The sequence below is a fragment of the Puma concolor genome, chromosome A2, assembly GCF_028749965.1.
Source record: "Puma concolor isolate L17-30 chromosome A2, mPumCon1.1.hap2, whole genome shotgun sequence".
Classification (NCBI taxonomy): domain Eukaryota; kingdom Metazoa; phylum Chordata; class Mammalia; order Carnivora; family Felidae; genus Puma; species Puma concolor.
In genome coordinates this window covers 157,700,073-157,716,828 of record NC_141668.1, presented here as the reverse complement: position 1 = coordinate 157,716,828, position 16,756 = coordinate 157,700,073, and the positions used below count along the sequence as shown (strand labels likewise).

The window sequence follows — 16,756 nt, the reverse complement described above, 5'->3', positions numbered from 1 at the left end:
CGGTTCGCGCCGGAAAGCGCAGCTCAAGCGAGTGGTTCACCCGGAGCTGGCGGGGAGGATGGCCGGCTTCGCTTCGCTGGGGCTGTCATCGTGGCTCGTGGAACAATGTCGGCAGCTGGGTTTGAAGCAACCCACGCCTGTACAGCTCGGCTGCATCCCCGCCATCCTGGAGGGTAAGTGTGGCCCCGCCTCTTCCCCAGGAAACCTCCCCACTCCTATCGGCTCCCTTTCCTTCTCGCAGCCTTTGCTCGCGCCAGTTCCGCGAGTGGAGGGATAAGCTTGGACGTTACCGGCGAGCTTGGATCCCAAAGGTAGACTGGACGGTGTTGGCGTTCGGGCTGCACAGTTCACTCCCTGTGTGTCCATACACAAGTGATGTAATCTCAGAAACTTTCGTGACCTCAGAGCACAGGATGAATCGATACTGCTGGGAAAATTTGGTTGCGGTACCATCTTAATTTTACAAATGGACTCTGAGGTTGTCAAGATTGCTAGTAAATGCAGAACTCTGGTCCGGTGAATACTCTGCTCCCCACTCTAACGGCCCAACCCAGTTTGCCATGAAAGAGATGCCCTTAGGAAACCTTAGGAAGTGACGAGTGGAGGGATTAAATAAACAAAAATGAAGGAATAAGTAGGGGGCCTTAGGATGCAAATTGGATGAGGGCATTCAGGTTTTCCCAAACTCAGATGCTCTGTGAGGGGGTCAAAATGAGATCGTGGCATCTTAGGTCAGGTGGATGTAGATTCCAGTCCAGCCTGCTACTCACTGGCTGTGTGTCCTGGGCGCATTTCTGAGACTCGTTTTCCCTTTCTATTCAATGGGAACAGTAATAGTCTCACCCTCCTAGGATTTGTCAGGATGCCTAGGATGTAAATGGCATGGGCCAGTATGGGCACATGGTAACTGCTCATTAAACATTGACTGTTGCAAACTCTGCCCGATGGAACATTTGTCTACACCTGGGGTGTGTTAATGCCGGTTCGCTCTCTACCCAGGTCGAGACTGCTTGGGCTGTGCCAAGACAGGCAGTGGCAAGACAGCAGCATTTGTCCTGCCCATCTTGCAGAAGCTGTCTGAGGATCCCTATGGCATCTTCTGCCTTGTCCTGACACCCACCAGGTGAGCACCCCACAGGCCTCCTGGGTGAGTTAACCATCTGTGTTCTCTTGGACAAGCACCTTTACCTCTCTTAGCGTGCTTTCCCTGTGTTTAAAATGGAGACAGAAATCATGCCCGCCTCTCACGGGAGGTATAGAATTAACAAGGATGATGTATGAAGACTGCTGAGTACAGGGCTTGTCTTACAGCAAGTGGCTGGACAGGAGCTATCAATAGTCTTATAGCCTAGGATATAGACACATCTCCTGTTCTTGGGCCAACAAATATGGAAGCTGACTTGGTAAGTCCTGTAACAGTCTGTAGGAGAGGTAGGCACTGCATGCTGTGAGGGTGTGGCCTGGAGAAGGGACAGTGGAGGAAGACTTCATTCATGGGGTGCCTTAAAGGGACAAGTTTGGGGAAGGATATTCTATAGGCAGAGGGAACTGCTATAGTGCATTTGTGCAGAGGTGTGAGAGAGGCAGGGAGCAAGTCGGCCTATGAGAGACAACTTGAGACAAGCCCAGAATGCCAGGAAGAGAGTTAGAATCAATTCTATGGGTATGTGAGCAGAACAGGGCAAGATGGAGGATAGGAAGTGGGCACATGGGCCAGGGAGAGGCCCGGGCAGAGATGGGGTAGAGAGGAGGGGACTTGGACATTGACCAGTCCCAGGGAAGAGGGGACTGACGCTTAGGTTTCAGGCTTTGGTGATTGTGGTGTCGAGGCCACTGCTGAAGAGGAGAGGCCAGTTTGGGTGGCACTGGAGGGAGAAGAGCCATGGGGTGTTGTGGGTCTCAGCTTGGTGAGAGGGCAGGGTCCACAACAGGGTTCCAGTGTAGTTTCCGAGCCTTTATCCCAAGGGCACTGGGAGCTATGGTGGGTGTGTGAGCAGGGGAGGACCAGTTGGGAGGTCTGAGACATACACATGGGAATGGGAAGCAGGCACAGAACCCCCATCTAACCCAGCCTGGCCCCTTCACATCCACAGGGAGCTGGCCTACCAGATTGCAGAGCAGTTCCGGGTCCTGGGGAAGCCTTTGGGCCTGAAAGACTGCATCATTGTCGGCGGCATGGGTACAGGGGGCCCAGGGAGGCTCTGGGTAGGGGACCCCTGCAGCCTCAGACCCCCCTGCCCAGACCCACCTCTCATATTCCACCTGCAGACATGGTGGCCCAGGCCCTAGAGCTGTCCCGGAAGCCACATGTGGTCATCGCCACACCAGGGCGCCTGGCTGACCACCTCCGTAGCTCCAACACTTTCAGCATAAAGAAGATCCGCTTCCTGGTGAGTCGGTCTGGGGCACTGATTCATCCATTTAGGACATGTGTCTCACAGGCCATCCAGTAGAGCATTAGGAAAGGGGTGATTAGGACAGCTGAGGGATCAACAAGAAGGGGACTAGCCAGGGTGGTTGGGGACAGGGCCTCTCTGAGGAGCTGAGATGGTTGAGGGTGCAGATGTCTGAGAACCGGAGGGAGAATGTTTCAGGGCCCCCGTCCAAGGCTGGGCAGGAGGCGTGTGGGAGGCAGGCCAGGCTGGGCACGTGATCAGGCCCTGGCCGGTGCCCTCACCCCAGCTCCACTACTCCCTGCCCCCCGCCGCCTGTGCTGCAGGTGATGGATGAGGCCGACCGGCTGTTGGAACAGGGCTGCACTGACTTCACTGCGGACCTGGAGACCATCCTGGCAGCCGTGCCCACTCGCAGACAGACGCTGCTCTTCAGCGCCACACTGACTGACACGCTCAGAGAGCTTCAGGGTCTGGCCACCAACCAGCCCTTCTTCTGGGAGGCTCAGGCCCCGTGAGTCCACAGCCAGGTTCCAGGGGGCAGGGCAGGCAAGGCATAGGGTTGGGGGTCACACTCAGCAGAGGTTATTGCCCACGGATGGTGTGGGGCATGGGCTCCGTTCGGCAGTAGGGGAAACTGAGTCCACCCATCCCCAGGGTGCGTACGGTGGAACAGCTGGACCAGCGCTACCTGTTGGTGCCTGAGAAGGTCAAGGATGCCTATCTGGTCCACCTGATTCAGAACTTCCAGGATGAGCACGAGGACTGGTCCATCATCATCTTCACCAACACGTGCAAGTGAGCATGGGCAGGTCTGCCCCTCTCCTCCCCCCAGATCTCCTCCCATAGCTCTTTCTGAAGGCCCGAGAGGTATGAGGCACACAGCCCGTCTTGGCACTCCAGGGCCTCTGCTCAGACCAGAGATTTCAGAGGATTTGCTCAAGGAGGCCCAGAGAGGTCAAGCAGTTTGCCGAGATCTCCCCTCGTGAAGGTGGAGCCAGGATTTAGGGCTTCTCACACCTGCTCTTAACCAAAAGGTCTAGGGGCCTCTGGCCCTCCCCGGAAAACCCCTGCAGCGGCTGGGAAGGCCTTGGAGCAGCCTCTCCTCTGTGTCTAGGGGTGTCACTAAGGCCTGGCATATCAGCTCCAGTACCCAGGGCTGTCCTCTCTACAGTCACAGAGGCCTTCAGAATCCTTTGAAGCTCCTGGGGAGATTGTCGGGAGGCTGTAGGCTATTCAAGCATGAGCCAGAGTAGATAACGCAGTCTACATGACATCGAGGAGACCTCCTAATTGGCTGCTGCCCTCCAAGAATGTATTGGCTACCAGAAAAGTCTGGATGTAGGGCCGGCTCTCATTGGTTTAGGCCAGGGAAGGGGTCGGCAGAGAGGACGTCAGCAGGCAGGATACCCCTCACCCCTGCTTCTCTTTTACCAGCCGTGCAGGGTCACCTACTTGTGGTCTTGGGGGTGCTGGGGCAAGAGTGCCTTCCCGAGGCCCTGGCTCTGCAGGGGCTGACAGTGTGTCTTTCCCACCAGGACCTGCCAGATCCTGTGCATGATGCTGCGTAAATTCAACTTCCCCACCGTGGCTCTGCATTCCATGATGAAACAGGTGTGGGATCAGGCCGCCCCTGAGACCCCCACCCCACCCCCAGCCTTGCCCTGGAGACTCGTCCCAGCCTCAGGGCCTTTGCCCAGGCTCTTCCTTCTGCCTAGAATACTTCCTGCCACCCTTTTGCCTCGGTGTGGCCTTCTCATGGGTGAGCCCTGTGAGGGTGGGACTGTCCTAGACTCCACCCTGTCCCAGGCCTCACACAGTAAGTCCTCAAACGCTTGCTGAGATGCTGCCTGACCCCCAATTCTCTCCCCAACTTGGCACCAGAAAGAACGCTTTGCTGCCCTGGCCAAATTCAAGTCCAGCATCTATAGGATCCTGATTGCAACAGACGTGGCCTCCCGGTGAGTGGCCCCAGGGTCTTCCTTCCCATGTGTGGGACCAGAGAGAGGGCTGACCTTGGGCAAGAACTGGGGCAGCCCCAGCTTCACAGCTGTGTGACCTTGGGTGAGTCCCCATCTTGGTTTCCACGTGTGGACAGGGGCCTGGACATTCCCACAGTGCAAGTGGTTATCAACCACAACACCCCCGGGCTCCCGAAGATCTATATACACCGCGTCGGGCGGACAGCCCGTGCAGGTAAGTGGACGGGGCGGGGTGGCCCTTGGACAACTGTCCTTCCAACCTGCCCACACCATAAGAAACCAAAGTCACGGGCTGGTCGAGAAGATGTGGGGATATAGCCTGCAGGTGAGAGGCAGTGCTTAAAAGTTGGAAGAATCATCCTTTCAAAAGCAAAGGCAGGGAGTGCTCTGGCTTACGAGATTCTCCCCTGTTCTGTGGTCCTGGGCAGGTCATATCAGCTCTCTGGGCCCACTTCCTCCTCAAACGACAGGTAACACGAATGCTGCTCCAAAGGTCACGGGCCTCATCAGCTGTCAGTGCTGTTCCAGCACCAGTCACCCTCACAGAAATGAGGAATAGAGAAACTAGCGTGCACAGATCTGGGCCAAGGCCCGTCGAGGCTTATTGCCGACATAACTCCCTGGTAGCCACGCCCCAGAGGGAAGTCGGCCATATCACCGGCCCCCGTGTAAAGCCAGCCTGACAGGAGAGCTGCCTCTCCTGCTGTCTCCTCTGGGATGGACTTGCCCTCACCAGCTCACCAAGCTCTTAACTCTGTTCCCATCAAGAGGAGCCCTGAGCTGCCTAGCGGTCAGAACTTGTCTTTCTTGGCCCCTAGCATGCAGCAGCTAACTATGGCACGTCCTTGCAGGGCGGCAAGGACAGGCCATCACACTGGTGACGCAGTATGACATCCACCTGGTACATGCCATCGAGGAGCAGATCAGTGAGTAGAGGGATGGGAGTGGGGGAGGCGGGTGCCTCTGGGCAAGATGCCCACTCACCCCCTCAGACACCTGCTAAGCTGCTCACGTGAGCAGGCTTAAACGGCACTTTCCTTTCTATGCAATCCCAAATGAAGGCTTTTAGCCCAGTTATCAAAACAGAAGCTTCCCACAGTGGTCCTCAGCAGCTGAAAGCCACATCCGGTGGGAAGGGACTTAGGTTTCTCAGACTGGGGTGCATGGATGGTCCCTGTGGATGAGTCGGAGGCCCCAGGCACAGGGTCTGGATGTGTTGAACACCACCTCTCTTCCCCCACCAGGACGATTTAATTTGTAGCCCAGTCCAAGAAATCTATAATCACTGCACAGACTGTCCTAAAACTCAGAAATCTCTGCCCTTTAGAGGACAGTGTTTAAGTCACATCTACACCCAACATGAGGCTCAAACTCAGGACCCCCAAGATCAGGAGTCACACACTCTTCCGACCGAGCCAGCCAGGCAGGCACTCCTAAAGGACAGTGTTTTTAAAGAAAATACTTCCAGTCAAGTTCCTAGTGCCGCTGACAACAAAAAAGAACAGTCTGTCTATCTTCCTTTGGTCTACAATCCCCGTTCCTGCTCGCCTGACCCTTACCTGACATGACCTAGTCTTGCATGCCCCACTGCGTGAGGAGCTCACTCCAAAGCCAGAATCCCTCCCCCTGTCATGTCTGCCCTCTCCGCCCCTACAGAGAAGAAGCTGGAGGAGTTCTCGGTGGAGGAGGCCAAGGTGCTGCAGATCCTTACGCAGGTCAATGTGGTGCGGAGGGAGTGTGAGATTGTGAGTATCGGAGGCCTTGGGGCCCAGGGGCGCCCTTCGAGACAAGGGCCCCCGTGACGGCCTCTCCTTCCCACCCGCCAGAAACTGGAGGCGGCCAACTTTGATGAAAAGAAGGAGATCAACAAGCGGAAGCAGCTGATCCTGGAGGGGAAGGTGAGGGCTGAGCTGGCAGGGGGAGGGGAAGGGTTTCCAGGAGGCCGATTGCCCAGCTCAGCCACCTCCCGGTGTTCCCCCTGCCAGGACCCCGACCTGGAGGCCAAACGGAAGGCTGAGCTGGCCAAGATCAAGCAGAAGAACCGGCGCTTCAAGGAGAAGGTGGAGCGGGTGCTGCAGCAGCAGAAGGGTGGCGGGGCGGGCCGCAGGGGGCGTCCACCCAGGGCCCCCCCTGAAGGTCACTCGGCCCCAGCACCCACCCAGGACCAGTCCTGAGCCCTGTGTGGCCCCCGCCTGGCCAGCCTGGGATTCCTTCATGGAACCAAGGGTCAGAGGGGTCCTCCCCTCCCCCGGACCTGCTCTGTCCCCGTCGTTGGAACCCATGGACACCCACGTGGTGCACCGCACGGCTCTTCCCGCCCTGCGGCCCCTTCTCAGAGCCTCTGCCCAGAGCCAGGCTGCAGAGGAGGAAAGAATACCAGCTACAGAGCTGAGCTCAACTCCACACACAGTGACCCGGCTTCAGAGTCACCTCGGCAGGGGGTGGGGATTGCCATGGGGCCCCGAAGCCAAGATGTGTTGGTTGTACGAGTCACTAAATAAATGGGTCTCTCCACTTCCCCATCCGACTCTGTGGGAGTGGGGGCAGGGGAGGAGGGTTCAGCTGCTGGTGCTTCCCAAGTCCCCTAGAACATCATGTCGCCCCCACCGCACCCCAGTTCTCCATTCCCATCAGGCCAGGCCCAAAGCTTGGAACTACAGTCTGGCCATTCTGGCCAGGTGACCCTGGGTTTGAGAAGCCCTCTCTGAACCTCAGTTCCCTCATCTGGAAAATGGGCACACCAATGGCACCCCTCTCCAAACAGAGCCATCAGGTTCAGTGAAATGACTCCCATGTGTAGTGAACACTACCATGTTCTAGGAGCTTCTCTATCTGCTCACCTGGTGGGATTTGGGGTTTCTAGCCAGAGTAAAGGACGGGGGGGGGGGGGGGGGGCGGTGCTTAACCAAGGGCCACCTAAGGGCAAACCGGTCCAGACGTGAGTTGAGCCCGGGGTGGGTAGGGACAGCTATGCTGGGCAGAGCCAGGTTCCTGGCTGTGTGACCCGGGCATGCTCGTCAGGCTCTGAAACTCCCTCTCCTCACTGGCAAGTGGTTTACTAAGCCCTACACAGCCTAGAGGCGGCTGAGGTGCATCGCAGAGGAACCAGGTAGAGGGGTCCAGGGACGGCGGTTAGATGCTTGGGTGCCCGCACAACACACACAGGCACAGCCACTCTTAGAAATGTAATGTGGGCACCAGCACGCGCCCTGGGGATTCTAGAAATTCTACACAACGAAAAGCCCCAAGACAGCCCCTGAGCTGCGAGCGGCCAGGGCCAGCTGAGGCATTATGGCCAGGCCCTCCCCGGGCTGAGTTAGGCCCCCAGTCCCTGCCAGGGTGAATGGCCCACTGTGCCGCAGGCGGGAATCCTGCGTATAAAACCAGCTCCTGCAGGCCCCGGCTCCCACGCAGACCCCGCAGCCAGGTTCAGGGCGTGCCCTCTGCCAGGCGGGCTAGGCCCTCCCGCAGCTCGCTCAGCTCAAACAGCCTGACGTCCAGCAGCTGTGCGGCCCGGCCCACCTCAGCCCGTGCCCGTTCCCGCTCGGCCCGCGCCTCTTCCAAGCTGCGCTCCGTTGCCCGCAGCTGGTGCTCCAGCTCGGCGTTGCGGGTCTCCAGGTCCTGCAGGGAGACGATAGGCAGGATTTGAGGCCCCAACAAGCCTTAAGCGTCATCAGCCCTGCCTGGGGCATCCAGCCTCTGAGTGTCATCCCATCAGACCCCACTCTGGGCCGTGCCTTAGTCTCTTATCCTCCCTGCAGCTTCTACCCAAGACACTCCATGGGGCCCTTGGCCAATCTGAATGTCATGGAACTGATCACATCCCTCTTCTGCTCAAAACCCTCCTGTGACCCCATTAGGCTGGGAACAAACTCCACTCCCCTCCTTCCTCTCCTTATTCATTCCAACTCAGCCTCGCTGGCTTCCTTGTGGGTCCTTGACTATACTGAGCGTCTCCCCACCTCAGGGTCTTTGCACATGCCGTGCACTCTGCCCAGGAGGCAAGAGGGAGCATTTCCCCAACTTTCTCTTCTGGGTCACTAGAGCCTTTGACATCTTCACCTGCAGGACTCAGAACATGTCCCGTGAACATTTCTCAGATAAATTCTACAATGAAAGCCAGGCCAGGGGCGCCTGGGTGGCTCAGTTAAGCATCCAACTTCGGCTCAGGTCATGATCTCAGGGTTTGTGAATTCCAGCCCCACATCAGGCTCCCTGCTGTCAGCCAGCAGCCTGCTTTGAATCCTGTCTCCCTCTCTCTCCCCTCCCCCAAACTCTCTCATGCACTTTCTCTCAAAATTAAATGAACATTAAAAAAAAAAAAAAAAAAAAAGCCAGGCTAGTCAGACTTGGGTTCAAATGCAGTCTCCTGATCTCAGGCTGGGGATGTGTGAGGACTTGATGGGGTCAAGCATGGGAATTCAGCAGGGACTCAAAAACGGCTTGTTGAATGAAAGAATGTGAAAAACTGTGCTGATGATCATCCTTTCCAAAACACTGGCTGCAACTGAGGCTTTCCATGCACCTGGTCGTCCCAGTCCTTCACAACCTTAGGTAACTGTCTTCCTGATCCCACCTACGGGTGAACAAACAGGCTCGGGGAGGCACACAGCTGCCCAGGACCCATCGGGAAGGAAAGATCCCAGGTCTGTCCCACCCCCGGGGGCTGGCTGGCTCTCGACAGGCACCCCACACCCCCCAACCCCCCCGCAACGACACACACCTGCACCTTCTGCTGCGTCTCCTCGCGCTCGGTGGCGTCCAGGGCGTCGCGGGCCCCACCGGTCTGACTCTTCAGTGTCTGGATCTCCTAGAGAAGAGTTCCCAGGGTCTCTTCTGGGGTTCCTGGCTCCCTCGTGAGGGGTCAGGGAAGGTGAAGCCCAGGGACACGCACTCAGCCCTCACCTGGTCCTTGGTTTGCACTAGCGCCTCCAGCTGCTCCAGTGACTGGCCTGGCCCTTCCTTCTCACTGACTGAGGGTGGCTCCGCGGCTGCCTGGGCCTCCAGCTCTGCTACCTGTGTGGACAGGCATGTCAGCCCCTGAGACCCCCAGCCTGCGCTCTCCTGACCCCCGGGGAATCTGCCCCTTGCTCAGGCACACCTGTGACTAGGTACTCATCCCCTCTGATTCAGGCCACCAACTTGAAGCAGGCAGGACTTCAGGGTTTGACAAAGAGTGACATGATCTCAAACCCGTACTACAGAACAAGAAACTGAGGCTCAGGGGAACAGCCTTGAGATCACACATCCAGTCAGTGAACCCAGGACGGAGGCAGGGGCTCCACAGTTGCCCGGGGCCACTGAGCGTCTCTGGGAGGGAGGGGTCCCCTCACCCGCTGCCGCAGCCTTTCGGCCTCTGCACGCTGGGCCTCCAGCTGCTGCCTCCACTGGGCGGCGGCGGCGTTGGCTTCTCGCAGGGCGCCCGCCAACTTGTTGTTGCTGTCCTGCAGCGCGAAGAACTCGGCCTCCCACTGCACCTCGCCCACGGAGCTGCAGGGACGCGAGGGTTGGCTGGGGCGAGGCTGGGCAGCACTGCGTTTGGGGGCAGGGCAGGACGGTGCCGGAGGCGGGGCGGTGCTGGGGGCGGGGCCGTGGGTGGGGACTTCGCGGGGTAGCGTGATCTCGTCGGGGGCGAGGTGAAAGTAGGTGCCTGGTGTCGGCTCAGGGAGACAGACGGAATGGGGAGCGGGGTCAGCCCATCGGGGTGTGCTCAGAACGGGGTGAGGGTGGGGAGGCACCCGGGGGTTTAGAATTTGGCCGGGGAGGCGTAAAAGAGGCAGGGTTAGCCCCGAGGAGCCGGCGAGGTAGGGGCAGGGTCCGCCCCGAGAGGGCGTGGTCAAAGCGGGAGCCCGTTCCAGGGGCGAGGTCGGCTCCAGAAGGGGCAGGATCGGAGTCGGCCGCCTCTCCTTCCCCCGGCCTTGGGTACACAGATCCCGCCGCCCTTCGACTTCAGAGAAGTCCCTCTCCGTGCCAGTAGTCCTGCCACGCCCTATGCCCGGCCCTACCCCCTCACCCCTCGGACAGCATCTTCTTGAGCCGCTCGCGCTCTGCGGGGCCGGGGACGTCCGCGCTCTGGCTACGGAACAGTTTCTCGTCGCCGGGGCCGTTGGCGCTGACGAGAGGACTTGGGGGCACCTAAAGGCGTGGGCAGAAGCGGGGTCACACTGGGGGGGGGGGGTGGCTTCAGCCAAGGACCAGTCAGGTCATGGGGTTGTGACTGAGGACAGGGGTCCTTTCCAGCACTGGGATGGGAGCGCGCCCCTCCTCTCCTCTTCCACCCTCTCTGGCTCCCCATGGTCCCTGGACCAGAGTTCTGAGCACCGTACCCCCACCTTGCCTGCCTGGGCTCTCACCAAGCTCCCAGGAGCGCACTTGATGCCTGCTGGTCTAAATAAACCCACTGAGATATTCAAAATCTGCAAGGGGGTGGGGGCAATGTGAAATCTCTATGCTATTCCTTCACAGCAATGCCCTTCCCTGGGGCCAAATTTCAACATGCTTTTAAGATTCTGACAGGAAGCCTTCTACTAGGCTGAATTCATTATAAATCCCCCTCCCAGCCTGGACCATGAGCCCTGAGGGCAGGGACCAGCCTACTTTTTCAACTCCCTAACCCTCTTTCCCACACAGTAGGTGGTCAGTAGATCATGCTGAATAAATTAATAGGGGAAAGTGCCCCAGGGACAATTTTTTTACTCTACCCCTCTACTTAGCCATTTCAACCGTCAGGTTTTTACTCTGCCATCTAAGCTGATTTCTTTCTCTTCCTTCCTTCCTTCCTTCCTTCCTTCCTTCCTTCCTTCCTCCCTCCCTCCCTCCCTTCCTTAATGTTTATTTTTGATAGAGAGTGCGAGTGGGGGAGGAGCAGAGAGAGAGGGGGACAGAGGATCCAAAGCGGGCTCTGTGCGACAGCAGCAAGCCTGACGAGGGGTTTGAACTTGCGAACCCTGAGATCATGACCTGAGCTGCAGTCAGACACTCAACCGACTGAGCCACCCAGGTGCCCCAAGCTGGTTTCTAGGCCTCCCCTGATCTAAGGCTAGGCCAGCCATCCAGAATGTGCTCCTGCCACGTTTCCTCCAAGGCTTCTGCTACAGGTCTAGCTTTACACAATCTGTGAGCATATGGTCTTGGGCACGCGCACAGCACCTGGACCCTCAATAGCAGTTGAGTGACCGGCAGGCATGGGACAAGGAGTGCTGACCTGGTGGGAAGTGAGTCCCAGGGCTGGACTGGTGAGCTCCCCGCCATCCTGAGATTTCTCCCTTGCCAGCCTCGCTGCTTCCTTTACTTCCTGGAACTTCTCAGCAAACTGGGGTGGGGTTGGGGGAGGCGGGGGGGAAAGGCAGAACAAACAATCAAAGAAAACCCAGCCCCCTCTCCCAGAGCCCCATTAGGTCACCCTCACCCCCCACCCCCAGCACCAGCCGTGTCACTATGGAGGCGACTTCAGGAGCATCTCATGAACTAGTTCATCTCATGAACTAGAAGAGTGGTAAGAAGGCTTAGAAAATGTCCCCAGTGATCAGATTGAGTATCATGGCGGAGGGTGGGATGTTCACGGAAGTGTATTACATTGAGGCACCTTGAAAAAGGGATCGATCCCCTATTCCCCTCAGTCAGGCTTATTTCAGCAAGGAGAGCCTCAGGTGAGTGCTGTCTGGAATGCCTGGGACACTTGTGAATATCTTTTTATAACAAAGAGAAAGCAGGTCTTGGGCTCAGAGCCTCTTAGAGGCACCTGTAGCCAGTGGGCAAGTAAATCACCCTTTTCTCATTTTCACTGTACTTATGTTTACATTTACCACTTATACACCGGTTTTCCAGTTGGGGTAGGACACACTCACTGTTTTTCATTTTAAAATCAATGTCCTTAGTGTGAAAATACATTCTTTAAAGAAAATATTTACATACACACAGTCACTCGATTGGAGCAAAGGGTCCAGTGCAATTCATTGCGGTGGGGGGGGGTAGGGGGAGGGAAGGGGGATGATCTTTTCAAAAAACAGTCTAAGAGCAACTGAATACTCAGTGGGAAAAAATACTCCTACCTTATACCACCCACAGAAATTAATTCAAGACCTAAATTTGAAAGGAAAATTGAAGCTTCTAGAAGAGAAGAAAATCCTCACGATCTCATTAGGAATCAGAAAGCACTAACCATCCAGGGAAACAATGGATGAGACAATACTGAAGCCTCGAGACAGCAGAGGGTGGAGGGAGGCAATGAAGAAGGTAGGGCTAGGGTGTGTGAGGGAACTCTTAGCCCATCCCAGGCACCCAGAGAAGGGTAGGGTGTGTCCAAAATCGGAACAAGTGGCCAGCAGAGCTGAGACATGAGCCAGGGAACCAGGAAGGGACTTCCGGCTTTTTCTGATACCCATTCTACAGCTGGGAAGACTGGAAACCCAGTACCTCCAGGGGCCCCAGTATACCCAGAAGACATAGGCCCAGCTCCATCCCTCCCACCGTGTCATCCTACCAGCCCACCTGGGTCAGATGCTGCTCAGAAGCAAAGCCGAGGCCATAGACAGTGTTGGCACGACTGTCTGCCCACTGTCCAAACTTCTGGGAGGTTTTGGTAAAGGTCATGTTGGGGGTGACAGTGCTGTTGATGATGGCCTGGGGAGAGGTGGGGAGCAAAGTTCAAGGTTGATGAGACTGACGATAATAATGAATAGGAAACCCCCAGTGGATCACTTTGTCTTAGCTCCTCAGAGATCCTTGGTCTGAGCCATTTCGGGAGGGAGACTGATCCAGGGCTCCAACCCCAGCCCCCAGGCACCCCACAAGGCAACGACGAGACCCAGGCCTGTTGCTGAGACCCCTTGGGCCTGCCACCCCACCCAGGCCCTGCCAGGACCTTGGCACCCCCAATGCTGATGATTCGGTAGACATTGCGGGTGGCATCATAGAAGTAGGAGACAGTGAGCGCGTGCTTGCCCGCTGGGATCCAGTTCCGCTTGGTGGCCGGGTCAATCTGGAACACGTGCGCCCTTGTGCTGAAGATGGGCTGCTCCCTGCATGGGGAGAGTGTTCTCAGCAGGGCTGGGCATCCCCGGGATGGGGGTGGGGGTGGGGGACTCAGGGCCAAGCTGCGGAGGCAGGGACTCACCTGGCTGTGGACATTGGTCAGGCTGGGCTGGGTGGGCTCCAAGAGGCAGCCAGAAGGATGGCAGGAGGTGTGGTTTCAGCCTCTGTGGGGGACAGGGGGCTTGTGAGTGTCTCCCCAGGACAGGCTTAGGGAAACCAAGCGGGTCCAACCTCAGGAAGCACCACCAAATACATACACCATTCATAGAACCTCAGTCAAAAAGGTGAGAGAATCAGCAGATCACCCAGAGCAAAACGGCCCTGGAGGAAGCTCTCACAACACCTTGAGCAGGAGATGGCTCTCTAAGAGGAGCCAGGTGGCCCCTGATAGCCCAGTGTAAACTTCTCAGCATGCTAGGTACTGAAGTCCCAGAGAAACCCCCTCAATCTTGGGGCTGGGTAGAGAAGGGCCAAGGCCAACTCCCGCTTGGGATTTTCTGCCACATTCACTCATCACTCCCCAAACCAGGATCTCTATCAAAATGTAGGGCATCACCAGGTGCCTACTGGGAGACCAGTCCCCCCACCGAACCCACAGAGAGACACCTCGGCTTCCACTCTAGGGCAGACGCACATCTTGGAGTCAAAGTCCAAACCCCCAGGTAGCTCCCAGCCTAGTTAAAAAGATAAGATGTAGCCAAACAAGTTTACTCTGGTGCCAGATGGCCCATGACCACTCAACCCCAATACCATCCATGCAGGGCTGGGTGGGACCAAGGATTGGGAGAGGGGGCTCCCCAGCCTCTCTTGGTTCCTCCAGCCACAACCCCACAGAAAGCAGGAACAGTTGCCCTGGAGAATTCCCGACCCTCACCTCTGTGCCCCCAAAACCTGTACCAGGGGGATCTGTGGAGGATCCAGGAGGGACCTGGCGGAAGGAGGTGGCAAGGTGGGGGAAGGGAGGCCCCAGGGGAGCGGCCTCCTTGGACAGAGGAGGGATGCCCCCCCACCCTGTCCTGGGCAGCTGCTGCCCCGGTCACAGGGTCTGAAACCGGAGCCCCTGGGTGGGGGAGGGGCGGCAGCTCTGGCCGGGGCTGGGAGCGGGTCCTGGGTCGAAGCAGGGTTCCAGGGTGCAGGGGTCCCAGGAACACAGGCCCTTCCGGCCCTGACAGTCCTGCCGAGACTTGCAGCTTTGGGGAAAGTTACTCACCAACTAGTCACGTGCCTCAGACGCCTCCGGCCGCGGGGCTCCCGAAGGAGGCCCCGACCCCGCCCGGTGCCCAGGATCCCCAATCGCGTGTGGGGGCGAAGCCCCACCCCATGCGTCCCAGTCCGGGGGGCCTGATATTCAGTAAGGAAGCAGTTCCCATCCGCGTCAGAAGCGGGGCGCCCAATGCGCGCCCCAACTTCGGGAAGTGCCACCCTCGACCAGGGAACTTCCGAGACGGGCGCAACGCCCCCCAACTCCGGGTCCAGAACTTCGGGGACACATTCTCCGCCTCCTCCAACGCCAGCCCCAGAACTTCGGGGATCCCTCGCGCCACCTCCGACTGCTAAATTTCGGGGATTCCCTGCCACCCCTCCAGCCTCGGGTCCGGAATTTCGGGATCCCCTCGTGCCGCCTCCCTCTCCCAGGCCCGGAACGTCGGGGACACCGCAGTCTCCTCCAACGCCGGGTCCGGAACTTTGGGAACCCCTCGCACGGTGCCCTCTTCGACCCCGACTCCGGAACTTCGGGGCCCCTGCGCCCTCTCAAGCCCTGGAACTTCGGGGCTCCCCGAGCCGCACCCAGCCTCCGTGTCCGGAACTTCGGGGACCCCCGCGCCCTCCCCCGGCCCTAGAACCTCGCGGGCCCCCGCGTCCCCGACGCAGGCTCGGACAGCCGGGCTCACCCTGCGGGCTCGGCGCCCCGCGAGTGTCCGGGCGCGAGTCGGGTGCTGCCCCGCGGCGCCGACTCCCCGCAGCCGGGCGCCCCGTTCGCTTGCTGGCTCCGGGGCCCGCGCCCTCCGCGCCGCCCTCCGCGCCGCCCTCCGCACCGCCCGCGCCTTTGTCTGCGCCTCCGCCGCCGCCCGCGCCGCCTCCGGTCCCATCGCGGCCGGTCCCGACGCGGCCGCCGCCCGCCCCGCCTCCCCGGGCCTCCGAGGCTGCCCCGCAGCGCCCCCTGCCGGCCCTCCGCGGCGGGGGGGGGGGGGGGGGAGGGGGAGAGGGAGGGGCGGAAGCTGGGAGGAAGGCGGGAGAGGACAGGCGGGGAAGGGGTTAAGGACGGGGAAGAGGGACAGGGGGTGGGGATGGGGACAGAGACCCAGACCCAGAGATAGAAAGACCGGGGAGAGACACAGGAGACAGAAGGAGCGTGTGGCTTCATCGTCCCGTCAGGGGTGGCCTTGACCCTCCAGGTCACTGCTGCCCACGTTTCTCACTGCCTGAGGTCATGATCTGCTTTTGATGGGATTCCCTCTCCCCTTGACAGGGATCCAGGGGCAGGGGCCTCTCTACCGCACAGAGGTGGGTGCCTGCACACAGTAGGTGCTCAGTAGGTGTTACCAGGAAATGAAAGAGAAACAGGCAGGGAGAGCTGGAAGAGGCTGAGAGAGAGAGACAAACAGCAGGCACTTAATGAGGCTTCATCAGGGGAGCACCGTTCAGAATCCTTCCTGCTTGACTTCCCACCCAGCTCTGATCCCCAGTTGGGGACGGGCTTCTGTCCACCTGGTCTCCCTCAAGAGGATGGCTTAACAGTGCCAGCCATGGTCAGATTATCAGTACTGCTATGCTATAGGGTCCCAGAACCTAGGGCAGAGGGAACATTGGGGCCTGGTTGCCACCGAATGAGTGAATCCCCAGGAGGTCCTCGGGCCTGGGTCAGAAGGAGCCCTTCATGCACTTGCCAGGAGACGGTCCTTCTGGAGCTGAGCCAGGCTCAGCCTCCCCAGGCCCAAGTCCACCTGTGGGGCCCGCTGGTCAATCCTGTGGCTGCCCTTTCTCTGGACTCCTCCAAAGTCACACAGTGCCATTGGGTTCATGGACAGAGGCACGGCAGCTCCTCAGAACCAAGGCCCACAGTTCCCTAAAGTTCTGAACCTCACGTTTTGTTTTGTCTTGTTATGTTTTCGGTGCAAAAAAGGCGATTTTATTAAAGCAAGGGGGCCGGGATCCATGGGCAGAGAGCTGCCTGAACCTCATGTTTGAGCTTGCCGACCACCTCACCGGTTTTGTTTTTCACCTTCTTCGTCCCGTCTCCTTTCTCTGTTCCTTTATTTCTGTTTCCCTGACAAGAATCCTACATCTAGGCTGGTAGCTATCTTCAAATTACTTTTAGGTGAATTCCTGGTCATGTCGTTTCCGGAC

At 58.4% G+C, this 16,756-nt stretch overlaps 2 protein-coding genes across 3 annotated transcripts; one reads left to right on the top strand and one right to left on the bottom strand.

The window, feature by feature from the left end:
* The first annotated feature begins 15 nt into the window (after positions 1-15).
* Positions 16-6,881, top strand: DDX49 (DEAD-box helicase 49). The gene is made up of 13 exons (XM_025916446.2): positions 16-173; positions 1,000-1,123; positions 2,094-2,179; positions 2,269-2,390; positions 2,720-2,907; positions 3,051-3,191; positions 3,932-4,007; positions 4,278-4,354; positions 4,492-4,589; positions 5,227-5,301; positions 6,032-6,120; positions 6,202-6,273; positions 6,361-6,881. The coding sequence occupies exons 1-13, from the start codon at positions 59-61 to the stop codon at positions 6,547-6,549; spliced, it is 1,452 nt and encodes a 483-aa protein (XP_025772231.2). The 5' UTR covers positions 16-58; the 3' UTR covers positions 6,550-6,881.
* A 666-nt stretch (positions 6,882-7,547) lies between these two features.
* On the bottom strand, positions 7,548-15,492 carry HOMER3 (homer scaffold protein 3). 2 transcript variants are annotated; one of them, XM_086698529.1, is made up of 10 exons: positions 15,301-15,492; positions 13,491-13,572; positions 13,239-13,395; positions 12,866-12,997; positions 11,580-11,687; positions 10,389-10,510; positions 9,709-9,865; positions 9,281-9,391; positions 9,099-9,185; positions 7,548-7,996 (listed from the first exon to the last, which is right to left on the bottom strand). In XM_086698529.1, exons 2-10 carry the CDS (start codon positions 13,502-13,504, stop codon positions 7,805-7,807), a joined length of 1,080 nt encoding a protein of 359 aa, XP_086554655.1. In that variant the 5' UTR covers positions 13,505-13,572; positions 15,301-15,492; the 3' UTR covers positions 7,548-7,804. The 2 variants fall into 2 exon arrangements, with proteins under 2 accessions (XP_086554655.1, XP_086554656.1); XM_086698530.1 differs by lacking the exon at positions 15,301-15,492 and adding an exon at positions 14,619-15,199.
* Positions 15,493-16,756: the final 1,264 nt, after the last annotated feature.

Coding starts and splice junctions, on each gene's coding strand:
- HOMER3 (XM_086698529.1), bottom strand. Junction 10,511..11,579: donor TGGGACTCACTTCCCACCAG/GTCAGCACTCCT, acceptor CCACGCCTTTAG/GTGCCCCCAAGTCCTCTCGT. Junction 9,186..9,280: donor TAGTGCAAACCAAGGACCAG/GTGAGGGCTGAG, acceptor ACTCTTCTCTAG/GAGATCCAGACACTGAAGAG.
- DDX49 (XM_025916446.2), top strand. CDS start 59: ATGGCCGGCTTCGCTTCGCTGGGGCTGTCATCGTGGCTCGTGGAACAA. Junction 4,008..4,277: donor TGCATTCCATGATGAAACAG/GTGTGGGATCAG, acceptor ACTTGGCACCAG/AAAGAACGCTTTGCTGCCCT. Junction 4,590..5,226: donor CGGGCGGACAGCCCGTGCAG/GTAAGTGGACGG, acceptor ACGTCCTTGCAG/GGCGGCAAGGACAGGCCATC.